The 12,638-nt window shown below is 41.5% G+C and overlaps 1 protein-coding gene across 1 annotated transcript in view; it reads left to right on the forward strand.

Annotated features, from left to right (window-relative positions):
* The first annotated feature begins 282 nt into the window (after positions 1-282).
* MUC5AC (mucin 5AC, oligomeric mucus/gel-forming) overlaps positions 283-12,638 on the forward strand; it is a 71,892-nt gene continuing 59,536 nt past the window's right edge. The window contains exons 1-8 of the mRNA XM_060276363.2: positions 283-441; positions 4,283-4,402; positions 7,597-7,665; positions 8,290-8,551; positions 8,998-9,112; positions 10,746-10,836; positions 11,973-12,082; positions 12,303-12,519. Of these exons, the coding sequence (XP_060132346.2) occupies positions 369-441; positions 4,283-4,402; positions 7,597-7,665; positions 8,290-8,551; positions 8,998-9,112; positions 10,746-10,836; positions 11,973-12,082; positions 12,303-12,519 (1,057 nt within the window). The 5' untranslated portion in view covers positions 283-368. The remainder of the gene's footprint in view (positions 442-4,282; positions 4,403-7,596; positions 7,666-8,289; positions 8,552-8,997; positions 9,113-10,745; positions 10,837-11,972; positions 12,083-12,302; positions 12,520-12,638) is intronic.

Below are 12,638 nucleotides of genomic sequence, written 5' to 3' on the forward strand. Positions count from 1 at the left end.
AGCATTCCAAAATTACATTTGCTTTACAGGTCTTCCAAAAATGTTTTAACAAAAATTAGCCCCAAGGGAAGGATGTTCTCCACTGCTTGTTCCTCATGAGTTCCTTCACAGGAAAAAAAAAGTCCCTTAAAATTAATACTCCTCCCCAGATGCAAATACACTTGGCCAGCCCCTGACAGAGTAAAAAAAAGCACATCTGTTTACCTATGCACCTGCTAAAAATCTCTGAAGCCCCACCTCTTAGGAAACTTGTGAAACAATCTGGGAACTGAGCCAAAGTCCACACTCCTGCTATATAAGAGTCATCAAAAGACAGGTGCCTCCTCAGAAGCCTGTCGTTCGGTACCTGTTGCCGAATCCCAGCCAAGATGGGGACAGGCAGGGGGGCAAGGATACCACTATGGATACCAATGCTAGTGATCGCCTTAACATGCCAAAAAGGTAGGAAACTTTAATGGAACTTCATTCCCTGGGCAACAGCTAGTGCCTCCTTTCTCCATGGTCCGAAGGACTTTACAGTGATTTTGTTTGCTTTGCCTCATTAAATCTAATCAGGACTTTAAACATATTTGCCCTGTATTTTCCTATCACCATTCTAATGACAATATGCTCAGGTTTTAGGGTAATAAAATTTACTGCCCCAGTGCCCCGAGGCAGTCTTTTGGTAGATCAATAGGCCATGATCAGTAAGTAGATCAGCCTCAATATAAAAGCCATTAAAAGTTGGTTTCATCTTTTATGCTCAGACACTGATTGATTGATTTTTGCTAGTACGAATGAGGTTTGTAAAATGTGATTGTCGAAAGGAGCAAACCTGGCAGGTTAATAAGGCAAAGAGAAAAACCATATGATCGCATAATTACGGTAAGCCTTTTGAAGTCAGTGGCAAAGCTCCAGTTTAAATTCAGTTATGTTTGAGATCAGCCATACAGAAAAGGGGCACCAGAATAGGAACTTTATGCCGGTTGAGCATTTTTCTCTGTCCTTCCATGGAATCAAAGTATTCTGAAATAAGGGACATATCTATTGTGATCCATGGAACTAAAATGCTCTGCGAAAATGAGACAATACTTTTAAGGGAAACACAGGTTTGAAAGCTTCTTTCCTTCTATCAGCATCTTTGATAGAGAACCATTTCAAGAGTCTTTCGAAAACCAGTTCCATTCACATTTTCTTTCTGAGCCTAGAGCAAAAATGGATGCAAACTCTAGGAGGTTCTGAAAATAGCACAATACATAGCTATTTGAAAACTAAACCAGCCAAGCCCAGAGCCAGTTATTTCCTCAGCAGTGCACCCACAGAGAGTGTTCTTGAGTTAATGACTTCTCTCTCTTCCCCTTCAATTGCAAATGTGTATTGAAACAGGATGGTTTCCACTTACAGCTACAATCTTCTATACGGGCATCAGTAAATACAGTGAATACTCCACCACATGACAGCTGGTATAGGCTACATGGAATGAACTACATCACTATCATTACAAATCCGCCTTATTCAAGATACCACCTCCTACCCATTTATACTGAAGAAATAGCATAGAATTCAGGACAGCTGTTTCAGGGAGAATTGCACATGATTTGTATGCAAGTAAGGGAAAGTTTGTTTAGGTTTCTTTTTTTTTTAAAAAAAAAAAGGTGGGTGGTCCAGAAGAGAAAGCTGCCCAAGGCTGATTCAACTGGTTCATGTTTTGGTATGCTTTTGCATACCGACAAGAAGCTACACTGTGGCAAAAAATTGTGCAAATAGGTTTTGGTGTTCAGTCAATTGTCAGTTTCCACACAGTTTTCAAAGGTCTAATAACCAATCCCACTCCCATCAAAGTCATCACCTGGTTTAGGGTGGCAATGGATGCAAAGCTCAGTTAAAATGTCAACTCAGGATGCTGCAGCAGTTGAAGGGCAAAATCCACCTCAGGGTTTTGTTATGAAAGGCATTGGAAATAAAATAGGCAATGCGTCATAATGGGTTTGATCCAGACTAAGTTAATCTGGCATGCTATGGTCCATGGGGTCACGAAGAGTCGGACACGACTAAACAACAACAAGTTAATCATGCCTTATTCTCTTTCAAATCAATGGGGTAAAGTTCCTCCAGACCAATTTAAGCCCCATTCAGTGGGTCTGCTCCACTAAGTCTCTTGATTCACACCAGTGTCTTTATATAAGTCTGTGGTGTACTTGCATTTGGAAGGACTTATCCACACTTATCTTGTCCCACCACTTTCCTCTGGGGAAACTCGCTCCTTACAACTGAATCACAGCAAATGTCAACTGGATTTTCCATGAATTGATGATTGCTCTGTTTCAGTGGGAAAGAGCAGGTTTTCCTAGGGAAAGCAGTCTGGCAAATGGAAAACTCAGGAGACTCATGCTTTCTAGGCATGAGACAAGGAGAAGTGTGGATGAACATGAATTCTGCACAGTTCTGGCAACCTTATCTCATTAACTGTGCAAGGTCAGTTCAAGGGATTAATGGGTTGGTGCAGCTTCCCACTCAGGAAATGTGAGCTCAGAATAGAAGGGGGCTTTTTTCTTCAAAAAAGAAAGGTAACTAAAGGGTAAATTCTAGAGGTTGACAAAAGCATGAATTGTGTTTAGAAAGTGGACACAGAAAGGCATTTTCTCCCTCTCTCATGCCAGAACAGGGAGTTACCCAACAACACTGATTAGCACTTGATTCAGGATAGATAAGGGAAAGTCCTTCATCACTTTACACACATTTATGGAATTTGATGCTGCAAGATGAAGGCATCTCTTAGGTTACTTTAAAAGAGGAGCAGAAAACCAGCCAGGGAGGGCAGGTTGTTAACCATAATAATTAAGTGGAACCTCCATGTTCATGCAGTACAAATCTGAATAGAGTATCAGTTGTGTGGAGTGAGGGAGAGAGTGGGAAAGGTCTGCTGCCTTGATACTCTGCTTCTACTGGAAGGGTCAGAGCTCAGTGGTAAGACACATGCTTTGTCCAGTGGAGCAAACTCTCTAACAACTCAAAGCATCTGAAGCTTTACAAATGGGAAAGCCACAGATAATCATAGAATCATCGACTTGTAGACTTGAAAGGGACTCTGGGGGTCATCTAGTCCAACCCCTTGCAAGGCAGAAATCTCAACTAAAGCATCCCTGCCAGATGGCCATCCGACCTCTGCTTAAAAACCTCCAATGAAGGAGAATCCACAACTTTTTGAGGGAGTCTGTTCCTCTGTTGAACAGCTCTTACCATCAGAAAGTTCTTACTGATGTTTAGCCAGAATCTCCTTTCTTGTAACTTGAAGCCATTGGTTTAGGTCCTACTTTCCAGAGCAGGAGAAAACAAGCTCGATCCATCTTCTATGTGAAAGCTCTTTAGATACTTGAAGAAGGCTATTATCCTTCCTCTTAGTCTGCTCATTCCCAAGCTAAACATACCCAATTCCTCACCAGGCTTGGTTTCTTGGCCCTTGCTAATCTTGGTTGCCCTCCTCTGCATAGCTTTCAGCTTGCCAATATCCTTCTGAAATTGTGGTGCCCAGAACTGGACACAGGACTCCAAGTGTGGTCTGACCAAGGCGGAACAGAGCAGTACTGTAACTTCCCTTGTTCAGGACACTATACTTGTGTTGATGCAGCCTAGAATAGCATTGGTCTTTTTCTTTTCTTTTTTTTACTGCTGCATCACACTGTTGACTCATGTTAAGCTTGTGGTCTACTAAGACCCCTAGATCCTTTTCACATGTACTACTGGCAAGCTAGGTGTCCCCCATCTTAAATTTGTGCAGCTGGTACTTCCTGCCTAAGTGTAGAACCTGACATTTGTCCCTATTGGAATTCATTTTGTTAGCATGAGATCAAATCTGTGGGTCTGCCTACTTGTATGTGAGCCTGCCTGTGTGCTGAGACACCCATGCACAATATGCCTCCATGGTCTGAAGCAAAGGACAGGTCTTTTAAAATATTGATGCTTAGACTTCAGAGTGCCCCTTCTATTCTTGGTTTCAGAAAGCATGCTAAAAACAACTTTGTTTAGCTGGGCTTTTGAAAGAGGAAGGGAATCAATGGCTTTAGGAGACTGGTTGATTATTTGAAAATTGTATTTTGAGCTGATGCCCGTTCCCCCACTAATGATGTTTTGTATGTAGTTTTGGTTGTTAGCTGTTAAGTTGATGGGCCTGGCAAAAATATTTTTTAATAAAGAAATTAATTAAAGTTTGGTCAAATCGTGTGCCTTTGCCATTTGCTGGTTAGCAGAATTGTTGCAGTCCATAATAATTCTCCCTTTCTCACTGTTTTAACTGTTACCACAGTCAACGCCCAGGGTGATCAATCCCAGTATGAAGACCAGCAATCCCAGTATGAAGACCAGCAGTATGATCAGCAGCAGTCAAATTACGACTATCCTTCTGTGCAGCCGACACATGATGACCGTAGGTGTTTCTAACTTCATTTGGACTCCAGGGCTAGCCAGACGTGCTTGCAATGCCAGTTGCCAAGCCATAATTATTTCCGCCTTTCCCATATCCTTGGTCTCTGCCTTAAATTCCTACATAGTTTTGCATCCCAGCCACTTAGTAGGCAGAGATGAGGCAAAACTGAAGCTAAATGTTTTCTGCTTTAGCAAAGTGAATGACTGCACACTCCTCTGAGTTGCACCTGTTCCTTTTCATTCTGAAAATGAAAACTGAGCTCCTCAAGCTATTAATTTGTTATCTTTGGGAACATGTGGAGTCTTAAGGCTTGATTCTTAGATAGTGTACAGTGGATAAAGTTTTCTTTATCTTGAGATTATGCTAATTTCCATCAGTCAAAGAGCAAGCAAACACCCTCATGCTAATCTAGAACTATGTTTGCATAGCATAGGTGTTTGCGCAGCACACAAATATATTGTGTGAGCATGGGTGTACACCCATGTGGTACACCCATGATAGTGGGACATTTAATACATCCCTTTGTGCTTAGAAGTTCTAAACTGCATCACTCCCAACTGGGACAGGTCCAGCATATCCGCGTAGTAATTTTATCATTTTGGAAATGCCTAAGAATGTTAGATTGTGTTTTTGAATAATTAGACAAAGCTGTTTGCATGGCTCACCGGCAAGAATACCTTCCTTTCTACAATAAATTGCACATTGTCCATTTTACGTAATATGCATAAAAACTGGCTCCCTTTTAACTAAAGTAAGAATGAAAGTTTGAACAGAACTGACAGGGAGAAGCCAAAGTTAAAGAGATTCAGAAAGGAACACAGCCCATGACCCAGCCAAAGTCAAACACTGTAAAGCCCCTTTGAATTCAATGGAAGAGTTAAATGTGCTGTTGAACACTGGCTTTCATCACATTGTGCAATTTACAATCAAATTTATCTGTTCTGAGAAATAGGTGATTATCTCTTGCTTTGCCTTAATCTAACATTAATTGGGTTTCACGCTCTACAAACTATGATGGGAAATAGCCAGCGAAGTCAGAGTAGACCCTCTGAAATTTATGGACTTAATTACTTACATCAATTGATTTCGATGAGTCCGCTCTGAGTATGACTAACTTTGAATATTGGCCAGTTAAATAGAATTAAAGAATTCTTAGGTAAATTTCTTTGACACAAGTTATGCAAAGGATAACCAAAGTGGTTTCTTTTTTTAAAAAAACCTATGGTATTCATTTCATAAATCCAATCATGGTAGGAGCTATAAAAGATCAAAACTATTCACATTTTGAATCATCCAAGATTCAAGAGTTAAGTTTTGTATTCCTTTTAAAGGCAGGCTAAGAGCTGCACTAATTAATGTTTTATAACTTTTCTGGATCTCATTATCTTTTATATATTTTTTCAAAAAACAACAACACAGAAAAGAGGGACTTTCTGGAGGAACTGTAGAAAGCTTTATGTTTCAAACTGTAGAAAGCTTTATGTTTCAAACTGTAGAAATTCTTCCATAAAAAAACTGCATATGACTGGCACCTCAGTCCCACCTAAACTACAAGTGTTGGTGAATCTTAGTGGGAAGGGAGGAAACGTGCTATTCCCTCCTCTCTTCTTGTATGTTGCAATAGCCCTTGTGTTGAACAGAATCTATACTTTTACTGCAAAGGGGCAAGCACTGGTGTAGGAATATCTGAAAGCAATTCCTGCATCATGGCTAGCCCATAATGAGATTTCAGAAATGACAAAAGAGGCTAAGGCAAGGAGAACCCACTGGATCTGGTCAATGGCCCATCTAGTCCAGCATCCTCTTCTCACAGTAGCCACCCAGATGCCTATGGGAAACCCTCAAATGCTGATATCCTTTCATCTCACACAAGGTTTAATGAACTGCTACTTCAGTGTAGCAACGCAGAACGGCTATAATTACACATACAGTTAAACCGTGGTTCGTTTAAACCATGGCTAGGTTAACAAACCACAACATATCATCTTATATAGACAAGTAAGCAAGCCACAGTTTATTTTCCCAAAGTATGTTTTGTTTCTACTCTTCTGCCTCTGTTACTTGGCAATTGTCTCAGGCAGGATGGCCAAATGAACCAAGGCAAAGCAGCAAGGCTTCTGGGTTTGGACAAAATGACAAACCTTTGTTAAAATAAGCCATGGCTGAAAAGTCAACAACAAACCATGGTGTGTCATAGTTTGTTACCAGAAACCAAACCATGCTTAATCTGTTTGACTACAGCTTTGAATATTCAAACAAACAACTCTGATTCAACATACGATGGCTTCATGTTACATGTAATCCAGACCAAGACCATGCTATTATAGATGCTGCTGTTTGTTATGCCTAGATACATTCAGTGCAAATCTCTTTGTATGCAAGTTCAGCAACAAGATATTCCATAAAACATAATCACATTTTGTTCCACTACCTCCATTTATATTGAGAGCCAAACACAGTGGAAAAAATTTAATCCCTCTCACGTTGCTCACAGTGTATGTGATGCCCTTTCACAAAGGAAAGGGAAAGCAATTAATTTTCAATGTGACTAGTTTTACCTGGAAGAGGCTAGTATCATATTCAGTTACCGTATGCTCCACATGAGAAGAGCCTCATTACATGAGTAAAGTTGGCACCATTTTGGTTGTTTTGACAAGTTGTATTTGGTGCCAATTCTGACTTAACACTTTTGACATTTTATTTCTGCAGAAAGTGGTAGGTAGTGTGACACCAATATTTCCTCATATCTTAGTTAAGAATTGTTAAGCAGAAATTTCATCCCTACTTATTTGAGAAGAAATCTCAGTAAACTCACTGGCAAATCACTTCCAGGTAAACTATGTACAGGATTGGGCTATCAGTATGACAAATCTCAGGATTTCATCACCAGCCACTTGGCCTCTACCTTAGAATCCTTTAATAGCTCACTAGAATTTGCATTTAAAAGCCACACTATCTAGAATAGGGGAAAAAAGGAGGGGAATTGAGAAGCATAGTTGAACTCTCATTGCCCCAGCCAGCAAGGCCAACAGCAAGAGATCGTGGAAGTTGTAGTTCAGAAGGTCTGGAGAGCGCCAGGCAGGGGGAAACTACATTAGAGCTTTATTCATCATATGGATTTGGAGATATATGACTCTCTATTATTTCATTATGGAAATGCTGGTACAAGCTGTAATCATATTTATTTCCATCAGCTTTTGTCACACCATCTCGTAGTCCTGTGACCATCATCCCATCCATGAGAACAACTCTGGCTGTGAAAGGTAAGTGGACCAAAAACAACATTCTTGTGTTTTAGACAATAATCTTCCACTCACTGGTTGAAATTCAACAAATGAGTCCCATCAGTGGCAGCCCTATGCAAGGACTTCCACTTGTGCAATGGGCCTCTACCCCTCTACTGTTCCCCATCTCCCCTGTGTCCTCTCCTCTACTCCACCTCCCCACCCCCAATCTGGGCACTCTCTCAGCTCGCCAGAGCCAATGGCGGTGGGGAGGTGGAGTAGAGGAGAGGGCAATTATTCCATATGACAAGCTGAAATGCTTTCCCTGATGGAACTATTCCTCCCACTGATTCAAGTTCTGTTCCATTCACTTCAAAGGCTCTTTAGCAGCTGTATTCCAGAAAGGAAGATTGCAAAACTGAACTTTAGTATCATACTGGTTAGAAATGGACTACAGAGAAACAAGGGAAAGGGAAACAACCCATGGGCTTCCCTTCAAGGTCAAACAACAGATCAAGAGCAAATAAAAGAATATAATGTGGCCGTATTTTATAGGAATGTAGATTTTGAAGATAAACTGAGGATGATTCCTGGATGAATGGATAGGTGGGTGGGTGAGCAAAGGATTTGGGTAGAACCTTACAGATTATTTTGAATCCACAGCTGGAAACTCTGCTCACAATGGGAGAGTGTGTAGCACATGGGGCAACTTCCATTTCAAGACCTTTGACGGGGACATCTACCATTTCCCTGGAACCTGCAACTACGTCTTTTCCTCCCACTGCAAATCTGATTATGAAGACTTCAACATCCAAATAAGGCGCTCTGTGGTTGAGAGTGCTGCCGTTATCAGCCATATCATCATAAAAATTGATGGAGCAGCCATTGAACTGACCTCACACTCCATTACTGTCAATGCAGAACAGTAAGTTCAGTTACTTTACTAATGACCTTATTAATGCTGTTGGGGGCAACAACACAGAGTGGCTGTGTGGTGCAGGAGCAAACAGCTATGGATAGTCCAAGGTGGGTTATAAATGCCACAGCTTTTATTGGTTGTAGCTTTAGTTCACAGGCTCCCGTGTGTCAGAGAGCAACGATCCTGTCATCAGGCACCTAAAGTGCTGGAGTAAGGCTGATTTATAAGTGAAAGTGTTAAGAGAAAAGTGTCTTTCCATGAGAATAGCCATGGTTAGACCTGGGCCACATCAGTCTTCAAGTTATATAAGAATGGGGTATTTCATATGCTTGAACCATGTATCTGTTTAAATTGAATGGATGCCATGTATGTTCTTAAAAAGATGAATTAGGTTTTTGTCAATGAGAGGTTTTCTATTTGCCACCTTCAGTTGCAATTTGCTTTATCTCCAGTGTCCAGCTGCCCTACAACCACTTGGGAATCTTGATGGAGACAGTCTCAGGTTACCTGAAAATTGTTTCGAAGCTAGGCCTGGTGATCATGTGGAACCAAGAGGGTGGCCTTCTGGTAAGAATACGAATGCTCAATATGCTGTTTTGTAACAAACAACCATGGCACTATTTATCTTGTGTTTGTTAGCAAGTAAGTGGTGATTTAAAGTATTTGCAGTTTAGATGTGATGCCATCCATTTCGTTTTGAAATTAGGGGAAAACAAACTTGTCTGTTTCTGGCATTGAAGATTACCTAATGCAAGATTACCTTCTTCTTAGTAAAGAGGGGGGAAACAAGAAGAAAGCTGTTGCTAAAAAAAAAATGTATCACTTTTCTCATCTAATCAGCATTCCTGAGTGCATATCTTTTGGAGAAAGGTCTTGAGCTCATAGCTGCCAAGTTATCCCTTTTTTACAGGGATTTTCCCTTATGCTGAATAGGCTTCCTCGCGAGAAAAGCGAAAACTTGGCAGCTATGCTTGAGCTACACAGTTTAGAAGATAAAAGCACAAGGACAATCCAGCACTTGTTGTTGCTGTTTAGTCGTTTAGTCGTGTCCGACTCTTCGTGACCCCATGGACCATAGCACGCCAGGCACTCCAGCACTTAAATTCAGACTATTTTAAAAGTGAAATGTAAAGATAGCTACAACTCTTGCGATTTTTTAAAAATGTTTTTTTTTTAGTTTACTCATGAGTGAGGTGGCACTGTGGTCTAAACCACTGGGCCTTGGGCTTGCCGATCAGAAGATTGGCGGTTCGAATCCCCGCAATGGAGTGAGCTCCCGTTGCTTGGTCCCAGCTTCTGCCAACCTAGCAGTTTGAAAGCACGTCAAAGTGCAAGTAGATAAATAGGTACCGCTCTGATGGGAAGGTAAATGGCGTTCTGTGTGCTGCTCTGGTTCACCAGAAGCAGCTTAGTCAGACTGGCTACATGACTTGGAAGCTGTCTGCAGACAAACACCGGCTCCCTCGGCCTATAGAGCGAGATGAGCACTGCAACCCCAGAGTCGTCCGTGACCAGACCTAACGGTAAGGGGTACCTTTACCTTTACTCATGAGTGACTTCATAAGTCATGCCTGATATTGTGAACCGGAATGATTATTCAACATATCCTTTTGCTCTCTTGAGCTCTTGGATCATTTCCTTGGTGGTCTGGTCATTATGTTTCATCATGTTGCTATCCTAATTCAATGGGTTGGATCAAAACTTGAAGAGGCACAGCTGCACTAACCAGACACTCCTACAGGCAGAAGTGATGGGTGTGCTTCCTTTTTTTCATCTCCCTCTTCTCTCTTCAGCCCCACATGCCCCCACTCAAATCTGTTCCAGGGGGTTGGGGAGCCTGTCAGTGCATAGCTGCCAAGTTTTCCCTTTTCTCGCGAGGAAGCCTATTCAGCATAAGGGAAAATCCCTTTAAAAAAGGGATAACTTGGCAGCTATGCCTGTCAGACCAACATGGAAGATGATGTGGTGCAGAAGGGTTCAAGGAAGAAGGGGGAACTGTTCTAAGAATAGAGAGTAATCAAAATCAGCCATTAGAAATTAGTTAAATCAGGTAGTTATGAGCTTGTAAATATTGGGTTCATCTACATCAGTAGTTCACCACTCTCATGCAAAACCTGCCATCCGCTCTCATTTTTATTCATCATATTCAGCATTCTGTGCTTTCACTATACTTATCTCTTGCTTTCCCCATTTGTTTTAGCTTGAACTGAATGAGAAATATGCTAATCAGACTTGTGGACTTTGTGGAGACTTCAATGGAATCTCAACTTTCAATGAATTTGTTTCTAACAGTAAGTATACAAAAACGCACACTGTTGTTATTGCTTCTGAAAGTTCATTTGTAAGACGGCAATTTTTATTTTGGCAAACACTTGTGAAGGGCTGTGTGGCATTTTGAAAGGACCAAGGCTCGTCTGCTGAAGTGATCTCTTGCAAAAATTGCAGTTTTTGTTTCCCCTGTCTTTTTTGTAGCTAATTGTGTAAATGGTCTATTACATCTTTAAAACATGAGTATTATTATTTTTTTACAATGTGGGAATGGGGCTCCCAACTTCAAATATACGAACATAGGAAACTGCCTTATACCATTGGCCCATCCATCTAGCTTAGCACTGTCTATGCTGGCTGGTGTCAGTTCTCTAAGGTTTCAGACATGGTTCTCTTCTAGTCCTACCAGGAGACACCAGAAATGGAACATGGGGCCTTCTCAATGCAAAACACTTGCTGTACCACTGAGCTATGGCCCTTTCCTGAGTTTGTGTCAAGCAAGGAGAGTAATGATGTAGCACAGAACATCCTCCTCCAACTTTCTGATCTGGCTATATCTTGTCTCCCTGACCTATGCCACTATGTGGTGCTAGTCTGGGATGCACGATCTTTCAAGGCAGACGTGGGTAGTATTCCTTCATGGAAGTTTGAAAGACGGCAGACCTACATTCTGTTTTTGGCCATATGCTCCTACCCATCTGTCCTAAAGGATAACAGCCCACCCAGCAGGGAGTTAATTCACTATGGATCTTGAGCAACTTCTGGTTTGATGTGGCCAGGAAGGCATCTTGGTTGGGATTGCCAACAAGATGAAGCAGACAGATGTGGGTGTTTTTACTTTTCCCTCAGTGACCTTAGTAGGAACTATAGCTGTTAGATTGATCACAACTTGTTAATGCATAGGTATGGGACAAAATCTGGGCTTTCTTGAGGTAGATGGGTAGGGGTGGGGATTTCCAGCAGTTGACCTGGCCATCATCTCATGGGCTCAAGCTCTTGCTTCTGCATCCATCTGCCAAACGTATGTGGCATAAAGCAAATAAAGTTGTGGCCTGTGCCAACTTGGACCGGTAGGGTTGGCTCTACCCTTTCTACTCCTGCTCTAATTACAATTTTAGGATGACCATTTTGAAAATGATGCTATTCATACTTATTGCAGACATCAAACTGAATCCTGTGCAGTTTGGAAACATGCAGAAGATGGACGGACCCACTGAAGAATGCCAAGATCCTTCCCCTTCAGCTGCAAGCAATTGCAGCCAGGAGTTTGTAAGGATTCTTTTTGTTATACCTTCTTTTTAAGGGAGATCTGATATTTTCTTTCCCTTTGCTTTGTCTTCAGGGAATGCAGAAGAAACTGAGACAATGAACTTTTGGAAATAAATGCTAACTTACAAATACCATTGGTTAAAATCAGTAGTAGTTCAAAAGCTAACTGGTACTTTATGAAGCCCATTGTTTACACACACTGTCTATTTCCTACTTCCAGAGTACTGTCTGCCAAACGGTATTGACTGGTGAAGCATTCATGAGCTGCAATGCACTGGTTGAAGTACAAGATTACATTGATGCTTGCATACAAGACCTGTGCAGTTGTGATAAGTCTGCCACTGATTACTGCATTTGCAACACCTTTGCTGAATACTCCCGGCAATGTGCCCATGCTGGTGGACTGCCAATGGAATGGAGGACAGAAGATCTGTGTGGTAAGTATCTGTGAAAGGCACTTCTGCCTCTCTGGGTCAGACTCATCAAATCATAATGTGGGAGGCACTGTTGTAGGCCATCTAGCCTAAATCTTTGCTTGATGCAAAAATCCAGTAAT

The sequence above is a fragment of the Zootoca vivipara genome, chromosome 1 (genome assembly GCF_965207765.1).
Source record: "Zootoca vivipara chromosome 1, rZooViv2.hap1.1, whole genome shotgun sequence".
In the NCBI taxonomy this organism is placed as follows: domain Eukaryota; kingdom Metazoa; phylum Chordata; class Lepidosauria; order Squamata; family Lacertidae; genus Zootoca; species Zootoca vivipara.